Source organism: Gouania willdenowi, chromosome 16 (genome assembly GCF_900634775.1).
Source record: "Gouania willdenowi chromosome 16, fGouWil2.1, whole genome shotgun sequence".
Lineage (NCBI taxonomy): Eukaryota > Metazoa > Chordata > Actinopteri > Blenniiformes > Gobiesocidae > Gouania > Gouania willdenowi.
This window is the reverse complement of record NC_041059.1, coordinates 18,120,455-18,140,135: the sequence shown is the minus strand read 5'-3', so window position 1 is coordinate 18,140,135 and position 19,681 is coordinate 18,120,455. Positions and strand designations below refer to the sequence as shown.

General features: G+C 39.4%; 1 protein-coding gene across 1 annotated transcript; it reads right to left on the bottom strand.

Moving 5' to 3' along the window:
- Positions 1-1,343: 1,343 nt before the first annotated feature.
- On the bottom strand, positions 1,344-14,030 carry LOC114477671 (zinc finger protein 865). Its single transcript, XM_028470143.1, has 2 exons — positions 13,846-14,030; positions 1,344-4,464 (listed from the first exon to the last, which is right to left on the bottom strand). The coding sequence occupies exon 2, from the start codon at positions 4,419-4,421 to the stop codon at positions 1,512-1,514; it is 2,910 nt and encodes a 969-aa protein (XP_028325944.1). The 5' UTR covers positions 4,422-4,464; positions 13,846-14,030; the 3' UTR covers positions 1,344-1,511.
- Between the last annotated feature and the right edge of the window lie 5,651 nt (positions 14,031-19,681).

Here is a 19,681-nt window from a genome sequence, read left to right as displayed (position 1 = left end):
AATCACAATTACTAAGCCTGAAATAAGCCTTCCTCCTGTGTTAGCATCTCTTATAACTGGTCCTAAATCAGCTGTAAAATACACAAAAAACAAATATCTATTGGTTACCTTGTTAGGCTTCCTAATAAATAAAAATATGGGTTTTAATATTTTTGATGTGGACATCTGAGCCTTTTTTGTGCCAGTGCATTCCTCTATTAATATATTTTTTAAATGGTAAAATGTGCGAAAGCTTAATATGAAACCTATTTTAATAATGGTTAACTATGTGCAGTTTGTCAAACTGTACATTGAACTGTAACATGGTTCCCCAGTTTAGCATTAAATCATAATTGACCATTTTTATAGAATTTCCATGGCAATTACAATTACCAAGTCAATTATATAAACTCAATTACAATTTCATAATGATTACGGCAGCAACAGATTTGTTAAATTACAATTATGCCATGATAATTGTAATTCATTATCAATTGTGCAATTACAATAATTGACTGCAACACTGGTTGGATGTTCGAATCCCGCTCTATTTAAGTGATTGTCATTGTGTTCTTGGGCAAGGCACTTTACCTCACATGAATGTTGGTGGTCAGAGGGCACTGATCTAGCTCCTGATCGTATGCTCAATGTCAGCTGTGGCTACATTGTAGCTTACCACCACTGATATGACTGACGTGACTGGTGTGAATGAATAATGGTTTCTGTATGTACTTTGAGTCTTATATTGGTGAAATGTACTTTTCAGTGTGAGGAACATGATGTGCATGCTATGATTACTGTTGTTTAATTTTAAGAAAAAAAAATTTCTCTTAAATTGGTATAACTGGTGTTTCCATATTTATTTCAAAGAGCTCATCCAATCAGTTATTTTGCTTTTTTCGATTGTTCTTTTTAAACTGCAAAAATCTGCTTAATGCAAACGTGTACCAAAGGTCTCTATCAGAGATCACCACCAGAAGCAGTTAGTTACATGTCAGCCAATTGTAAAATGTTTTAAGTAAATGTACAACCAGAACCAAATATTAATTATCTTATCATTGCTTAAAATTCTCATTGCTTTCAATGTGAACTACCAATAACTAAATGCTATTTTATCAATGATTTGTGTTTCATAAAAAAGTGCTCTACACTTTATTATTAAAGACCTTTACAGCACAAAATGATACAACCCACACATTCTATACACTGGGATGTTTATTATATCATTACCATCCACAAGCTACAACATCAACTTGGTGATAAAAATGTCTACCAAAATTTTGGAATTTCTCCAGGCTATACAGAATGTGCAGAACACAAAAATATCTAAGCTGAGAAAACTATAACATGCAGCATATATCAAAGTCAACTTTGACTTTCTTATTTAATAGTGGAAATAAAAAACCAAAAGTGAGAGTTTTAAATGCTAAATCAAAGTCTTTTAAAAAGGAAATTACAGCAAATATGAACAAAGCTAAGTTTATACAAGAACCACTAAAATCATGAGTCAACAGGAAAAAAGACAAATGTGGTTAAGCAGTGAGACGCTCGTCTGTGGTTGGCTTTGTGTCTCCTGCCATTATTCGGTGGATCCTGCGGCGGTGATTTTGGAGCGACTTTAAGTTTTGGTAAGTACCTTGACAAACGTCGCATCGAAACGAGGTGGACTGTTTGTGGGTGAGCAGGTGCTTCTGCAAACTCTGCACTGTGCCAAACCATCTCAGACAAACAGGACAGCGAACAGGCTTGATGTGAGGCTTGCAGGCTCCACTCCTCTGGTGGAAGATCAGACTGACACTGTTTGGGAAGTCAGAGTTGCACTGGGAACAGTGGTATGTCTTGGGAGCGCTCGGGATCTGATTTGTAACTCGTACACCTTTGCATCGATTCCAGGATATGTGCCTCCGCAGAGAATGGTGGCTTGCAAAAGTGTTTCCACATTTTGTGCAGGCGATCCGTTGTTGCTTTCTGGTTGAATTTGAAGGAAGCACTGGTGGTTGTTGCTGCTGTGCTGCCTGCAAAGCTTGTGGCTGCGCCTGCTGCTGGAAACGGAGTAGAAGGGGTTGTGATCGTTGTGGTGTCAGTCCCTTCAGCATCTGGTGATGAGGATGCATGTGGATCTGCAGATGAATTTCATAGTCTGCCCATGAACTGACTGTCTCTCCACAAGTCGGACATGTGTAAGATTCTTGTGCATGCTTCTGCAAATGCTCAAGAAGTAGTCTTGGAGATGTGAATCCAGCGCCACACTCGCAAGTCACTCTCCTTGGTAGCACTGTGGGGAGTGACATTATGCCCCAGTTCCCTCCATCCTCCTCATGAGATTGTCTGTCTGTTGTGCTGGTTTTTGAAATGGGCACAGGTCCCCTCTCGCTTTCTGGCATTGTTCGCATTAACTGACATCTCTTTATATGAGTCATCATGTTATCTTTGCGATTAAACATCCTACCACATACAAAACATGGAAACATTGCTCTGACTCGATTAGCATTTAGCTGATTAGCATTCTGGCTAATACTGGGATTTCCTGTTCCAACACCAAGAGGCCTTACACCACAGAGTCGCAGATGGCGACTGAGTGTCGCAGCACGACTGTATGTTTTCTGACATCGGTTACAGGGATAACGCTTGACACCATCTCTGACAAAATAGCGTAGGCTTTGAGAAGCCATTCTAGTTGGTTCTGCAGTTTGAGAAATATATTTCCCTGCAGAGCCTAACACCTCCATCTCATCATCTAAAGGACTTGTCCACTCCCCACCAATGTCCTCCTCATCAAGATCGTCTGACTTCAATCTGTTTTCTTCTTCTTTCTGGAGTGACTCCACATTGTTCTGCTTCACTGTGGAAGATCTGGATGCAAACTGAGGATAGAGCTTTGCTGGATGGGACCAGGCCAACTGAGAGAGTGGAGGCTCCTTGGTATTTGGAGGGGAGACCTCTACTTTAATTTGGTTAGAAACATCAGTGCTTACACTAACATTCTTGCTTTCAGATTCTGTATTGCTCTTATCTGGCATGGGTTTTTTGCTACTGTTTGACCTTAGTGTGAAGATTTTCTGAAAGGGTGGCTTGGCCTGCTGGGTTAGTGTTGTTGTTGGACCCAGACACTTGTGTTTCTTGAGGTTCCACCTACGTGCATAGCTGTGCTTGCACAATGGACAGTAGAAAACCTTTTTTGCATTGTTTAGACTATGAAATGGCACCAGTTTTTGAGCAGGTGGCGGTTTGTTTTTTAAAAAGATTGATGGTTGTATGGCTTTATTCCCCAACTGGGGACATACATGATTGTTAGGCAAAGGCAGCCGCCCTATAATTAGCTGCTTGCAGCGTCGACAACATTTTATTCTCTCTTTTTTATGCAAGTAATGGTGTTCTGTTAATCTGTCTATGTTCTGGAACACTCTACGACAACGCCCACACTGATATCTTCCGAGGAAACCTCGGCTGTAATCGATAAGCGTTTGGCGGGTCTCAAGAACCACTACAGGAGAAAAACTTTTGGTAAGAGATACCACTTTTTTCCTACTTAAGTCAATAATTCTGCTGATGGATGGTGCTTTCGTCACCGTCCCTGGCTTTGCAAGTAGCCGTCTTACCTGTGCAACAGAATGAGCATTATTTGGCAGCACAGGTGTTGGTTGTGGTGTAATATCAAGTGGCACAATTTCCTGCTTTGGGGTTATCATCTCTTCGATTAAACTTTCAGACTTAGGAGCTAAATGTTGGTTCATGTATGCAGAAGCCAACATCTTCATCAGAACAGTATTTGTGGGCAAACTGCCCCTGGGTTCAGCGGTTTCAGCAGAATTCTGTCCCTCCGGGAGGTTTAAGTCGTTAACCGGCTTCTGTTCCGGGGCTGCTGTTGCTGATGTTTTAGGGAGATTCTCATTGTCTACATGAATGGATGCACTTGAGACATGACCCTGAGGATTGGTTGATGAGTCAACATGTTTCTCCTGATGAACATCTGTTTTTTGAGTTGGTAATATGGGTGAATCAGCAACTAGTGACTTGGAGTGAGATGGAGAGCTTAAGTTAGGTGTGGACACGCCACCAGTTTTTGGTGATGATGCATGCTGACTGGTATCTTCAAGGGGCATTTGAATGGGCATTTGTAAAACATGGGAACTTTTATGGTCCAACATTTGGCCAAAGTCTTGAAATTCCTCTCCACAGTCACAGATGTAAAATGATGGCGACGTGCCCTCACACATGCCAGCTGTTGGACGAGGCTGCACACTGGATGAATGTGTATTTGCACACTGTGGGTCTTGAGGGATCCAATTAGTGCCTACTGGTAGATGGTCAGAGGCTTTAGGAAGCTGACTTGCATGGCTAGCCTGATGAACGAGCAGGGAGGCCAGTCCAGTAAAGGTGTCTGCACACGCCACACAGCGATACACTTTGGAGGAGGAAGCATTGCCTTGTAACCCAAGCATCTTGGTTCAGGTCAGGAAGGCAGAAATCACAATGGGCAGCCTCCTGTAATTTACATAAAAAACACAAACCAATGTTAAAACCCTCAAAACAGTTGTAGAAAAAAAAAAAATCCTCTGATAAATTAAATGCAAATAAAAAATGTTCTTTGTTCATAGATTTTATAAAAATAACTTTTAGAATAGAACTGATATTGGGTGAAAATGTATTGGTTGTTAGAACTGTAAATATGTCAATTATACAAGCTAGATAAAATCCTCGTCAGTCAATAAAAAAAACATTCTATACATCATAAGTACAAATGTAAGGAAAACCTTAATAGATAGTTATTTCATTTGATTTCCAATAATCAGTATAGTATACCATTCCTAGTCATTACATAATTGTTTTCACATAATGTCTCTGTGGAAACCAGAATCTTTTATTGAATCAATTTTCTTTATATTCAGCCAAAATGACAAGAAAACTCTCGAGGGATTCAATTCTTAGTTGCTGCAGACACACAATAAGTGTTGAGGTAAGTGTGCCGACACATAAAATGAACATATGAAATCTGGATATACTTTGGTAGTTTTTGATGGTAAAACAAACATTTTCCAAGGCAAAAATGATCAAACAGTAACTGGTACACATTATACACTTCATGGTAAACGAATGGGTAACCATTTTTATTCATGATATATGGTTTTTTTTTTTTTAAGGAAAATCTTAACTTGCCTTACATGAAAAGTGACCTTTGAAATTGACTGTAGAGCCCTGCAGTGGTCTCCAACCTTTTGTGTGCCATCTAAAAAAGCTGGTGTTAAGGTTTAGATGTAAGACTAGGGGTGTCTCGATCCGATATCAGCATGAAAGCGAATATCGGATTCAGTAAACCACTGATCCCTGAGGGGAAATTGGGTGGCATTAATGCTGCTCTGATACATATTAATAAGACATAAATAATTAAAAAGCAGTCAGAATAATCCATGTCAGTACAACTTATATACACAGTACCTTTTAATTGTGTCTTACTCATCATTTTAATTATCGCTTTCTTTTTATTTTGTTTCCTCACAGGAATCAAAAACTAATATTTTCTGAAAAATGTATTAATATTTCTAAAAAACAGAATTAAAAAAAATTAATGCGGAAAACATGGAATTTGAAAAAAAAAAAAAAGGAAAAAAATAACCAAAGTTGGAAAACCATAAAATGAATTTTATTGGGCCCCACTAGAAGTGTCCCTTTCAACTAAGGATGCACCGATCGATTGGTGCCGACTTCCCTGATTTTGGGGGATTGGCGGTCAGCCGATCCTTACATATGAAACCAATCTTTTCCACTGATCTTTTCTACCTCCGCAAAAGTCTTAAAGTCGGTCATAAAGTCAGCCACCGTCCTCTTCTGCTGCGAGTTGACTGACAGACCCGCCCACCAGCTCATGTGCGTGCTGTGCATGCCTCTGCTACACAGGATAACAACAGCACGGTTAGCTTAGCACGTCGGCAGTTTTACACAAAAAAAAGAGAGCAAAGGATCGTAATTTGTAATTCCTATAATAAGGAAATAAGCCTTAGTGGAGCTGCGAACAAAACGCTAACGCATTTATCATTGAAGAATTCACTACACCGCTCATTAGGCAGCATTTGAAGCTTTAGTAATCAAGCTAATGCTAATACTAAACAGAACTAGGGGTCCACTGAGAGTACATATCAGTGAAAAGAGCAAAGCTAGTACGAGGAAAATGATGGAGTTCATGGCTTTGGATTTGAATAAAAACTTTCCACTAATGTATATGTGACTGCAATAAGTGTGAGAACTAACCTGTGCCATGTTCAATCTGTCATTACATGACTTATGAAAATGTTACACATGCTGCACTTTATTAATTCTGTAGAATGTTTGACTTTTAGCTTTTTTCCTGTCAAGTTATTTTTAGAAAAATATTTTTACATTTAAAGGTCCACAAAGCTGCTGCATTTGGACGTTTTTTTTTAATAATTTTTGCTCTACAAGGAAACTCGGAACACTTTATTGGTTGTTTAAGATGTTTTCTTAGTTTGTCCTGTAGATTATGATTTTATCACCTACCCCAAACCCTGTGATTTTCTTTATTAGTAAAACCAAAATACTGCTGTGCACTTTATTTTAGTCAAAGAGCTCCAAACAGATCTGTAGTGAAACCTGTTGAACACATTTATTTTGTTTTTAAAATGTGAAAAATGAAAGCCTAATGGAACTGACATAATTTAGTATTTCAGACAGCAATGTTCTAAACTTTTCATTTATATTTGAGATAACGACCTCATGTGCAGTTAAAACAACACGTTTGTATTGTTGAATGTCTTACAATATAATGAGTTTGGAACATTCAAGGTGTATGATTACAGTTATGAAAAAAAAAGAAATCGGGATTTGCCAAAATCGGTATCGGCCAGTCAGGCTTTTTTTTAAAAAATAATAATTGGTGATCGGTGATAGGCCAGAAAATTGCAATCAGTGCACCCTACTTTCAACTTTTAAGAGTCGTATGAAGACTCTACTGTTCAGAGAACACCTAAATTTGTAAATGTTGAACATATTAGAAATGCCGATGGTCAATCCTTTGGCGTACTTGAGTTGGCTACACTTTGATGTTTCGTTTGTAATACATGAATTTGTAAAACATTATACCTTTATTTATTTTGACTCCATCCTCGTCTGCATATTTGTTTTCACTTTGTTTAAATTACACAATCTTTCCAAAAGGAAAAGGAAAGAAATAGCAGTACATAGAGCTGTAGTTGTAGTTAAGGGTCTTTATGTTGAAGACATTTGCGAAACTACTGTGATGATCAAGTTTATAAATTGAAAAATGAAAGGTAAATTGAAAATTTCAATTTATTATTATCAAACAAATTCACATTTATTAACACAAACACTAAAGTACCAGATAACCAAAAGTACCGATAACCATTACCAGGTACCGGTACCGTACCAGTTCAAAGTGGAAGGTAATAATTGCTTAAAAACTATGTAATTTATTCATTTATTTATATTAGTAGTTGTTGGATAATTTTGTGTTTGGGAAAACCCTAACAAAAATGTGGGTTAAAACAGCTACAACCATTGCACATTGTCACACCAAAAATAAAAAATAACGTTAAGTTGTGTTTAACCTTCAAGTTGGATATCAAATTTTATTGTTTATTGTGGAAAAACCTCAATTTGGATCTCAATGCATCGTTAAACACTGTGGTTGTGTTTATTTAAGCAATGTTGCTCATTGGGCCTTTACTTAAGCAAGACCTCAAAGGTCATGTGGGAATATTTTATTAGATTATTGTATGTTTATTTGTTTTGTGCACTAAAAAGAGCTCAAGAGGATTTTTGTGTCACAAATCTGTTATTTATAGCTGTCACACACCATACTATTATCACCAACGATTTCCCTATCTTTTTTAAAACCTTTATTTAACCAGGAGAGATTGAAAATATATTTTCCAAGACCCTCTGGTTACAAGCCTGCTTAGGCTGCGTTAGGCTAAGGTACAAGAAATATGATGGCAGCAGTGAGACTTCCATCTTTTGAACACGTTCCCTGCACGGCAAACAGTCTGCAGCGTTCTGTCCCTGTGTTCCTGCATAGTGGCGTGTTTGACAATGCCTTAGCTAAATGCGCGCTCTGCTCTTAGCTGGTTAAAAACAGAAAAATCATGCAGTGTTGTTTTGATTTAGGAGATATCTTGGAGAAAAAAGTACCGGTAATTAGAGCTGGGCGATATGGACCAAAACTCATAACTCAATATTTTTTCTCAAAAATTAAAATATACGAAATAAATCTTGATATTTTTAATTCAGATGAAGTCTTACCAGAAAAAAAATTTTGGGTTAAATTTGCTGATGTAAAATGCCACAGGCACATTTATTAACAAACAGCCACTTTTAGCTTTTTCTCCTCTAATGGACAGCACGTGTGAGTGAGTTCTGTGGTGTGGCTTGTTTAGGGGAAGGTCTGGCTTAAGACACTCTCAGTAATCCATCAAGCTGTGCTTTTCATGATGTTCTGAGAAGTAGCAAAAGCAGCGACTCCTAAAATGAGTATTTTAATACTAAATAATAGGGTGAGAACCTCTGGGCACCTCGCGATACGCGATACAAAGCTCACGATAATGATTATCTCACGATATGACGATACTGTGATTATCGATATATTGGTCAGAAATCAATCTATGATAATCTATGACATGACAAGAAAAAAAGATTAAGTGAAAAAGACAATAAATTGAAAAAGTGTCCTATGAGCAGTGACACTATTTTAGTGCAAGATTTCTGTAACTGCTAACATACCAATGTAAACGAATAAGTATCTCCAATAGTGCTTTCTGTAAACAAAAAATAGGGTCTTTTTTTTTTTTTTTACCAGTGACGCCATTATAGTCCAATATTCCAGTAACAATATATTGGTTCCTTCAACAGTGACAAAATTTCTGTGAAGACGTACCTGCACATTTTAGTGAAAAAGCAGAAGAGGTTTTGAAAAAAAAAAAAAAAAAATCGATACGTAGCGGGAGAATATTGATAATTGATCGTGCGGAAAAATATCGTGATATATCGCCATATCGAGATATCGTCACACTTCTACTAAATAAGCTATACAATGAAAATATATAATTAAAAAGCTTCATTGTAATCTTGTATATCACCAAAATAGAAAACTTGATATAACTAGATATTTCATATAACCTGGAACACGACCAGGTTAGGTAGTGCTTAAGTTTAAAATGTTGAATAATTAAAATCCATAATTCAAACCAAAAACAACACTTTCGGTACAGAAAAGCCATGTATAAAACAACGCAAGAAGGAAGCTGCTGACACTGTGAATATGTAAAAGCCTGTGATTATTTATGATATTAATCCATTCGATGATAAACATTCAGCGCTCTAATCAGTTAAACTTTATTACAGCACACACATTTTTTCTTTTAAGTACACCTATTACTCACGCACACTGGGATGAGAGATGAGAGCACCTTGTTTAACTGGAGCATGTCCCTACTGAGGCGGTCAGTGTATGAACGAATGAATGACTTCACACTAGGGATGTCCCGATGCAACTTTTTCACTTCCGATATGATACCAATATTGCAGCCTTGCGTATCGGCCGACGCCGATATCGAACCGATACACTATCAGCAAGAATCATGCATACTTTAATTACTTATTTTGTAGTGTGAAATTTTAGAAAAGGCTTGATCAAGTGATGTTACTCAAACAGAGCACAAGCTTTTATCAGTGATTTTAGATGCAGTCCTGATATTCGTTTTCTGACTGATATCGGACCGGACACCTCTACTTCACGCATTGATTAAATCCCGGAAGTTAGCGCGATAAGAGGTAATATTGCTTCGTAACATACCCCATCCTGAACCTGTGCTGTTTTGTTTTGCACAATACGTTTTCTGTAACAAAGTTGCTTAATCGTTACATTCATATTGCCATGACCCAATGAACAGATAATCGCGATTAACTCAAAAATCATGCAATTAATAGCATAAAAGATAAATAAATCGTTTAACAGCACTAATAATGATAGAATAAGATCAAGAAGCATAAAGACGGCAAAAGGTGAGATTTTTCTTTTTGATGAATCAATGAATTGTTGATATTGTAAAATGACAGAACGCTCTCCTAGTCAGTTGTGATCAGACTTCCCAAAGAAGGCCTGAAACATCAGCACACCGATAGTACACACCAAGGTCTCTGTCTGAGGAGACTTCCATGTTTTGACTAACACTATCAGCAACAATCAGTCAGAGAGAGCATCAAATGGCAGCAGATTCACAGGGACAAACTAGCTAAATCCCAGACCAGTCTGTCCGTCCCAAACCCTGTCACATAATAAATCCTTTGTCCGCATCTGCTCAGCAACCCTAAAGCTCGACTCCGCCATAACATTCGTTGTTTTTTTTGTAAAAAAAATGGCATATCAATCGATTACTAAAGTAAATGTTCACTAGAGCCATAATCTGCAGGAGAACACACTTAAAAACAGTCTGTATATATGTCTGAAAACCTGCTGATAAAGTACTGTTGCCACATTCTACAGAATTAGGTTTAGTAGAGATGTTATGCAAGTTAAATCATGATGTAAGACTGCAATACATTTTTATGTTTTTTTAAAGTAGAAAGATAAAAATCAATAAAATACCTTGTAAAGCCAATTCTGACAATTTCTTCCAAACACATTAAATAGGTCAAAGGTATTCCTTAAAATATGTATGAAGCCACTCAACCATTTATAATTTAATTGTAGAACTAGGCTTCAAAAACGGTTTCCAATTTCTGTAATCAGGATTTAATGGGCGGGTCAGAAATCAGGGCCGTATTACGTAATGGAGCCTTGATTAGCATAAATCCGCCCCTGCTGCTAATGCACACCAAACTTCTGCGGCCTCCAGCAGGCGCACTTCGGCCCACCGCCAAAAACAAACCATATTCGGACTCGGGCGGAGAAGACTTTTCCGCTGACACCTCGTTTGGTCCGATCTGAGCATTTTTAGATTTTTGGTCTTTCACACTGCCCTCTCTAATAGGGTTAATAAACGGAGGTGGCGCCTTCCTTCCCACACGTGGACACAATTTCAGCGCCTCTGACACGCCCCCAGTGTTTAAGAGCAAAGAGTAGTGCTTGTTTTAACATGATTTTGAGACCTATATTTATATACTTAGCAATTTTTTTTTCCAATTTCCAATTTGGCTCAGTGGTCAATGACACGTTTCTGTGGTGTGACAAACTCATAACAAATTTATTTCTGCTTTACATGAACTTTAAAAGCAAAGTATTCTCAGTTTAGTTTACATAAGCACAGAAACAACAATGTAGTTAATTACATTAAAACAAAGAACAAACTGCCTATCTTGCTGGTTTTTAGTCCCATAAAAACTGATGAGTATAAAACAGTGGGCACAAAAAATTACACAAAAGTAAGATAGAAAATAGATCTTTTAATTTGATGTGCCCATATTGGTTTTTCAGGTGCACCTCGGTAGTCTAGAAGATGGATGAGATAGATTTCTTAGCCTCTAAAATGCCCTAATTCCTTATTCAATTCAACTTTATTTATATAGCTCTAGGGATGTCCAGATATGACTTTTTAATTTCCGATATGACACCAATATTGCAGCTTTGCGAATCAGCCGATGCAGATATTGATCCGATTAGCATGAATCATATTTACCTTTTATTTCTCTCTCTCTTTTCTTTAATAATAATTAATTACTTATTTTGTAGTGTGGAATGTTAGAAATGTTGATCAAGTATGTTAACCAAAAAACAATAGTCAGCAACAGTAGGCATGAGAAAAATTGACCCATTTATTATTACTAATCGGTCACAGGCATTTTTAACCTTCAACATAATATCTACAGTATTCTACAATTGAATAAAATAAATAAAAAAATTGGGGGAAAAAAAAAAAAAAAAATCCGGAAATTTGAATCTGATATTCAGGCCAATATCGTACAGATATTGATATCGGATCGGGATACCCCCATATAGCACCAATTACAATAGTCATCTTGTAGCGCAAAATATAAAATTCTTTTTTTTTTTTTTTTAAAGTGAGAAGGCAGACGGTTTATTAGGAATATTTTCCTTATCAATAAAACACCAACACTGAAAAGTTAGAAAAGATACAACATAATCTGACTTTACAATAACTATTCATTTCATTTATTTTTCTGTCAGAATTCTGGCTATTTTGTAATACTAATAAATCGTGCTCAATTTAATTGTGGATACTCGTATCGATATCGGAACAATCATACATTTCGGTCCCCGGGCTGTTTGGTGGTGCTTTCCTGCTCCTCCGTGCACATGTGGGTGGGCCCTGGGGGCCTACGTGTTGATCTTTCCTCTTATATATCAAATATAAAATTCTTAACAAAAAAAAAAAAAAAAAACAATTCCACATGAACATGCATCAGCTACAATAGAGAGAGAGAAAAAAAACCTCCCCACTTATGAGATCGATTAAAAAAAAAAAGAAGCTTATTCATGTTATAATGGCATAATAGATTGGTAGATTTGAAAGCTGCACAACCTTTCCACCAGCGTAGCATCCCTTCACGTCTACAAGCAAAGCTATTGGGTTGTGTTCAGGTGACTGTGTAGGCCACTTAAAGACAGTGATCATTATCACGGTTTACAAACAGCTTGAATTTCGGTTTGATCTTGTGAAAAAGCGTTGTTTTTCTTGGAGAATCTATCCCAGCATGTGGTAGAGCTGCACAATTAATCAACATTTAATCGTAATCACAATTTTGGTTTCCACTATTAAATAAATCTGATTGTCTGCAATATTTACATTTAAAATATGGGCTCTGCACTCTGTAACAATGTATTTATTGTGGTAGCCTTTGGTACATTTTAAATTCTTGGATTATTAATTTGATATAATTATTGTTCAAAGCTTGATTTTGCACTGTAAACTACACATATTGTTTAACAGTAGTCATAAAAACAGATTTTTTTAGCCTTAATATGATAAATAATTGTGATTACAATATTGATCAAAATATGATCAACAGTGATTATCATTATACGTATAATCGTGCAGCCCTAGCATGTGGCCATAAGGAGAGGGACAGTATCAACAGTGCTTGGGTTGGCTGTGGAGTAATTATGTCAATCTACTCATTCATGTAGATTACAGCTAATTTTGGCCAGGTTATAGGTATGATATGTCTTTCTATTTTCCAGTCAGTCACACTGCTCTCCTCTGTCCTTGAGATCAACGTTTCCTCCCACACAAGTGCCACTCTGGATGTAATCTCACGCCACACTTTGAAACAACAAAACATGACTGCACCTTAAAATCCCATCAAATCAAATATGTTGGGAATACATTGACCACACCCTTTTTGACACCATCAATGGTGCATTTTTTTTTTTTAATCACACCTTATTTTTTCTACATTCCCCTGCATGTTTTATTTTTTAATTCATAAGCAGATCTTATGCACTGTGTACATGGACCTGCTGCTATGCGATTGGCTGAGGTAATAATGGCCCTCGAGCCGTGTGTACATGACAAAGTGGCTACTAAGGTTGGCTGCTTCTACATGCAGGTCACTGGTCTTGTCAAATGGCTAGGTTTGATAGCACTATGAACAGGTTTCAACATGCACGCCCGGCCCGTGCTTTTATCTGTGGCGTTTTCAGGGTTACTCTTGTTGATGAGGTCTAATTAGACTTAGCTAATCAGCCAAGTGCTACATCTTTACATCTGATCCATCGTGCATTGATCTTCAATCATCTAAAAGGCGTGTGCGGTGGTGAAGCTACCTCGGACCGAGGCCGGAGAGAAGAACAACTGACGTCAGCCTGCTAGCCCTCAGGACCCCTCCAAGCAGCAGGAGCTAATAAGTAACGAGGCGTTTGTGTCCTAATGTACTCACAAGTCACGGAGCCGCAGACATGGGATATTTAGAGACGGGTTCCACGGACCAGAGGCAAGGGATCAGGGTCGCCCCAGCGCACATTCGACGGGAAACGAGCTTCTTCTCAGCTCAGTGGAGAACAATTGTGATGCTGAGCCAAAAGGGAGCGCTCAGAACCGAGGGCTCGAGGCTGCAGCAGCTAGCTGGGTTAGCACTGCGCATGCGCACCCCATGCAAACCACGTGCACAATTCTTTGTTGGCCCCGCCCACGAAGTGCTTCCAATTTCTTCTTCTACTGCTTTTTATGTTCAAGGGCGGGAAGTGACCAACACAAACAAAACATTAGCGACACTTACAACAGTGGAATCTGTAGTACTTTCTTCACACAGCGTTTACTTGACAAAAGGGCTGTGTTTTTTTTTTGTTTTGTTTTTTTCAAATAGACTTTCTAGTTGTGCCTTTCAATGCAAATTTGAGATATTATGATTGAAAGGCCCTCTCTGGTTCAATAAGACAATGTATGTAATATATTTTGAGAAAATAAATTGGTTATTTTCTAATTCTAATATATAAGAAAATAACAAAAAAAATTTAAAAAGTCAGTCCAACTTATTACCATATAACTAAATTATTGGTTAAACTTTACAGACTAATATAGCAGGTTCATTTAGACATATACAAAGACAATACAGGCGACACAATAAACACCTGTGTGTGTGTGTGTGTGTGTGTGTGTATGTTTGACAGATTATGTTTATTGGATAGTCTAACGGCTGTGGGGAAGAAGGACCTCCTGAATCAGGAGTGGGTTCAGTGGGTGACTGGGGGGGTGTTCATGTGGATTGTGGCAGAGGGAAAGAAGCTGTTTTTGTGTCTGGAGGTTCTGGTCCTGATGGACTGAAACCTCTTTCCAGAGGGGAGAGATTGAAATAGGTTATGACTGGGGTGGGAGGGGTCGACCACAATCTTTCCTGCACGCCTCAGAATCCTGGAGGCGTACAGATTCTGGAGGGAGGGCAGATTGCAGCCGATGACCTTCTCTGCTGAGTGGATGATGCGCCGCAGTCTGGCCTTGTCCTTGGCCGTAGCTGCAGCGTACCAGATGGTGATGGAGGAGCAGAGGATGGACTGGATGATGGAGCTGTAGAAGTTCACATCATCTTTGTTGGCAGACTGAACTTCTTCAGCTGCCACAGGAAGTACATCCTCTGCTGAGCTTTTTTGATGAGGGAGCTGATGTTCAGCTCCCACTTGAGGTCCTGGGAAGCAGAAGTACTCCACCGAGCTCACTGTAGAGCAGGGGTGCTCACACTTTTTCAGCATGCGAGCTACTTATAAAATTACCAAGTCACAAAATACCAATAAATTAATATGTTGGGTAAGATTAAAAGGGTGAAAAGCTAAATTTGATTTCAATTCACAAATGGTTGTCTAATTGGTTTTGTACTGTGTATTTTCTTTTTGAGGTTTTTCACCTGAACTGATAAATAAAAAGAAAAAGTAATTGAAGGTCTGGTTCATTGAGTGAAGTCCAGGAATCCCCATCCAATAAAGAGCAGTTCCCTCAAGTCAGGAACAGCACAAAAATTGAGATTGACTTGACAATGATCTACCCCAGATATACCCACCACAAAAATGCAAAACATATATTTCATATATATTTATTTTCACATATATTGAGGATTCTTTACATGTACAATGTATGTTGATGTACCTTGCATAACCACGTGAGCTAATTTTGCACAACACAACATAATTAACTATGAACATTTTTTGTAATTACCCGAGTTTACTTTGATGACTTGCACTGAACTGAATCAGCGAGGGATGCATAGTCCGGACAGTAGCTGCTGACAGCCAGCCAGCCTCAAGCACACTTCCAAATGTTCATCAATCATGGTGGAACGGTACTTGGACTTAATGATCTTCATGTGGGAAAAGGCTGACTCACATAAATAAGTGGAGCCGAATAATGCAGTCAAAGAGGTAGCACATTTCCTCATGTTGGGGTACTTTACCTCTGTGAGTAAGTTCCAGAACTGTCCATGAGCTCTTGACTTCAGCTCAATGTCGGCTTGTAGAGTCAAAATCTCATCTTCCACTCCAGAAGAGTTCAGGTCAAACAGTGTTGCAATTTTTGATGCGAGTGAATCAACATCAGCATCTTTCCGAAAAGGATAGCACATGAATGTAGCGACTGGCTCGAGCAAAGAAAAGTCTTGAAAGCGTTTGTCAAAGTCTGGGAAAGCATCGTCCTGCCTGCACTTGGCAATAAATCCATTCACGCGGCCAACCATTGCGGGTGCTCCATCCGTGGTGATAGACACCAATTTGTACACTGGGAGCTGAGTTTTCTCAATAAAGTTTTTAAATGACTGCCACTCCACATTTCCTTTCTTTAGTATTGCGATGGCAGACCGGCAGATGAGGAAAACGCACTTAGAAAATGACATTGTGAAAAAAAAGTCCACCTCCCATTCCGTATGAAAGTGATACGTTTTTGGTCCAGCAACCCCGCTCATTTTTGATGAATATAGGCTTTCTTCAGCTTAAAATCGGAGGTAACTCGCTGACTAGCTTGTTAGCTTTGCTGCACTTAGCGCTGTTGTTTGCGCATGCGCGGTGACCTAAAGGTCAGGAGAATTCAGTAGTCATCTGACTGGCTGCCCTGCATGACAATCAAGTGACGGGATGGCTGATAGGCTAACCTTTAGGTCACCGCGCATGCGCAAACAACGGCGCTAAGTGCAGCAAAGCTAACAAGCTAGTCAGCGAGTTACCTCCGATTTTAAGCCCTCGCTTTTTTGACGGGATGGATGATAGGCTGACATCAGCCGCTGACGTCTGTTTTTTTGATCTCATACGATCTACCAACACTACCTTTGCGATCGACTGGTAGATCGCGATCGACGTAGTGAGCACCCCTGCTGTAGACTCTCCTAGGGTGAGGGGGGTGAGGGAGGCTGGGTTCTTCCTGAAGTCTGCTATCATCTCCACTGTCTTTAAAGCGTTGAGCTCCAGGTTGTTCTGGCTGCACCAGGACACCAGCCGGTCTGTCTCCCACCTGTAGTCCGACTCGTCTCCATCAGAGATGAGACCTATGATGGTCGTGTCGTCTGCAAACTTCAGGAGTTTGACCGACTGGTGAGAGGAGGTGCAGCTGTTGGTGTACAGGGAGAAGAGCAGAGGAGAAAGAAAACAGCCCTGTGGAGATCCAGTGCTGATGGTCCGGGGAGCAGAGACGGTTTTTCCCAGCTTCACGTGCTGCTTCCTGTCAGACAGGAAGCCTGTGATCCACCTGCAGGTGGAGTCTGGCCCGTTCAGCTGGGAAAGCTTGTCCTTAAGGAGAGCTGGGATTATTGTGTTAAAAGCAGAGCTGAAGTCCACAAACAGAATCCTGGCATAGGAGCCTGGGGAGTCCAGGTGCTGGAGGATGAAGTGGAGAGCCAGGTTTACAGCATCATCTACAGACCTGTTGGATCTGTAGGCAAACTGCAGGGGGTCCAGGTGGGGGTAGGTGATGTTCTTGATGTGGGAGAGCATGAGGCGTTCAAAGGACTTCATGACCACAGATGTCAAAGCGACGGGTCTGTAGTCATTACGTCCTGTGATCCTCAGCTTTTTAGGGACAGGAACGATGGTGGAGGCCTTAAAACAGGCTGGTACGGTGCATGTCTCCAGTGAGGTGTTAAAAATGTCTGTGAACACTGGAGACAGCTGATCAGCACAGTGCTTTAAGGTGGAAGGAGAGACAGAGTCCAGTCCACAAGCCTTACGGGGGTTTTGTCTCCTGAAAAGTCTATTTACATCTCTCTCTTTGATGAAGAAAGGTGTCTTTGTGTGTGTGTGTGTGGGGGGGGGGGGGGGAGATAGGGGAGAGAGCTTCTGTAAGCAGCTGTGGTGAGACTCTAGCTTTGATGTGGGGGGTGAAGGTGTTGGAGTGAGGCTGTTCAGAGGTGTGAGGGGGGATGGAGTCAGCTCTGTCCCATTGTCTGTCAAATCTACAATAGAAGTTATTCAGACTGTTGGCCAGGCAGAGGTCGTTAGCAGCAGCAGCAGGGGCTCTGGGCTTGTAGTTTGTAATTTGCCTGAACCTTCTCCAGACAGAAGCCGAGTCATTCGCAGAGAACCGATGTTGTAGCTCCTCTGAGTACAAACGTTTGGCTTTTCTCACCTCCTTTCCAAACGTGTACTTTGATAAGTTTTTGTCAAGTCAACAACAGTATCCCATTGTCTCGAATCTCGATACATCTTTGTATGTACTTGAGCAACATATATTTATGTCAAAATGTGAACTGATAAAGAGCAGGGTTTAAATGCAAATGACTAATGCTAAAACACTAGAACGTAACAGATTAAGTTTAGTTCACCTTTACAAGTTATAATGAAATCCTGATGCATTCTAAAAGGTAAATACACCAACTATCTCTCTGCTTCGAACTCTACCATTTCCATTATAATATTGGTACATCTCTAATTAGATTTCCCATGGTACATCCTTCCAGCAGTTCAATCAAGATACCAAAATGAAACGTGGTACACTGTGGTGCACTGAACGACGTTTACCTTTCTCCATCCCAGCCACAGTTATCCAGCTCAGGAACCTGCAGTCTTTTAATAGTGCTTGGTCACATTGCATTGTTTCCTCTAGAACAGGGTTTCTCAACTGGTGGGTCGGGACCCAAAAGTGGGTAGCGGACCTGTACTGGGTGGGTCGCGGACAGCTGGTCAAAAATAAATAAAAGGCTTACTTAATGTCTCTCATGTTGGACTTGTCTTTTATTTTGACAGGCATGCTATGAAATTCATGCTTCACAGGAAAATATATAGATTTATGTTTTAAAAAAGATTATACATGTTTTTTCAAGATCTATTTTTGAAAAACTAAATTTGGTTGGTTGAATTCTAAAAAAAATAAAAATGGGTTGCGATTGATGACTATGGCACAATGTGGGTCCCAGGGTGAGACCAGTTGAGTACCCCTGCTCTAGAACATGTTTTCTTATGACAGTGGCTATCCGTACGTAGCCGTATCAAATACCGACATTCTATCCATACGTAGCTTAGTTTATAGTAGTTTAGGTGACATGATTAAAAACGCTGTACTTTTCTTTGCTATTAATAAATAGATTCCTAAACTACGTTACGGACAATGAATTGTGATATTCATATGTAGAACCCCTCATTTGCCAGTACTTATGTTTGCTATTAATAATATATATTTAAAAAAGTACAAGTACACAAAAAAGAAACTCAATTACAGTAACGTGAGCACTTGTAATCCTTTACTTTCACCTCTGTATTCTGATGGTCCTGAACTTTAGCTGTCATTCAGCCAGTAGCACCAAGACTGTAGAAATAATAAACAGTATTTTTAAGGCTTGAAGGTGTTTTTTCCCCCATTTTTCCATTCATCCACTAAGCATTTGTCCCATTTGCCAGATGGACAGTCCTGCCATGTGGGGGAGCCTAGCTCCGACCAATGGTGATCCTGATGCTGCAAACTCATTGTTCAAAGGTTTTCCTGCTCAAACACACCTAAAGGTGAGTGCTGGCTCAAGATAGGTATGATTTACAGATTAGAGTCAGATGTACTAGTGCATGTAGTCATCTAAAAAGAGGACCTATTTATTGCAAGGTGAAGTGCCCCGCCTTTTTCTGGAACTGAGTCCTAGCTGAGCACTCTATGTACTTTCAGGAAGTAAGTGGCTATCTGTACGTAGCCGTACGGACAACACCCGGTGCTATTTGCACGTGGCCGATGATGTTACCGGAAGTTGTACCATTCCGTACGGACAGAAAATTGGCTGAACAAGCGATACACATACAAATTCACGGTGGCAAGAAATCCAC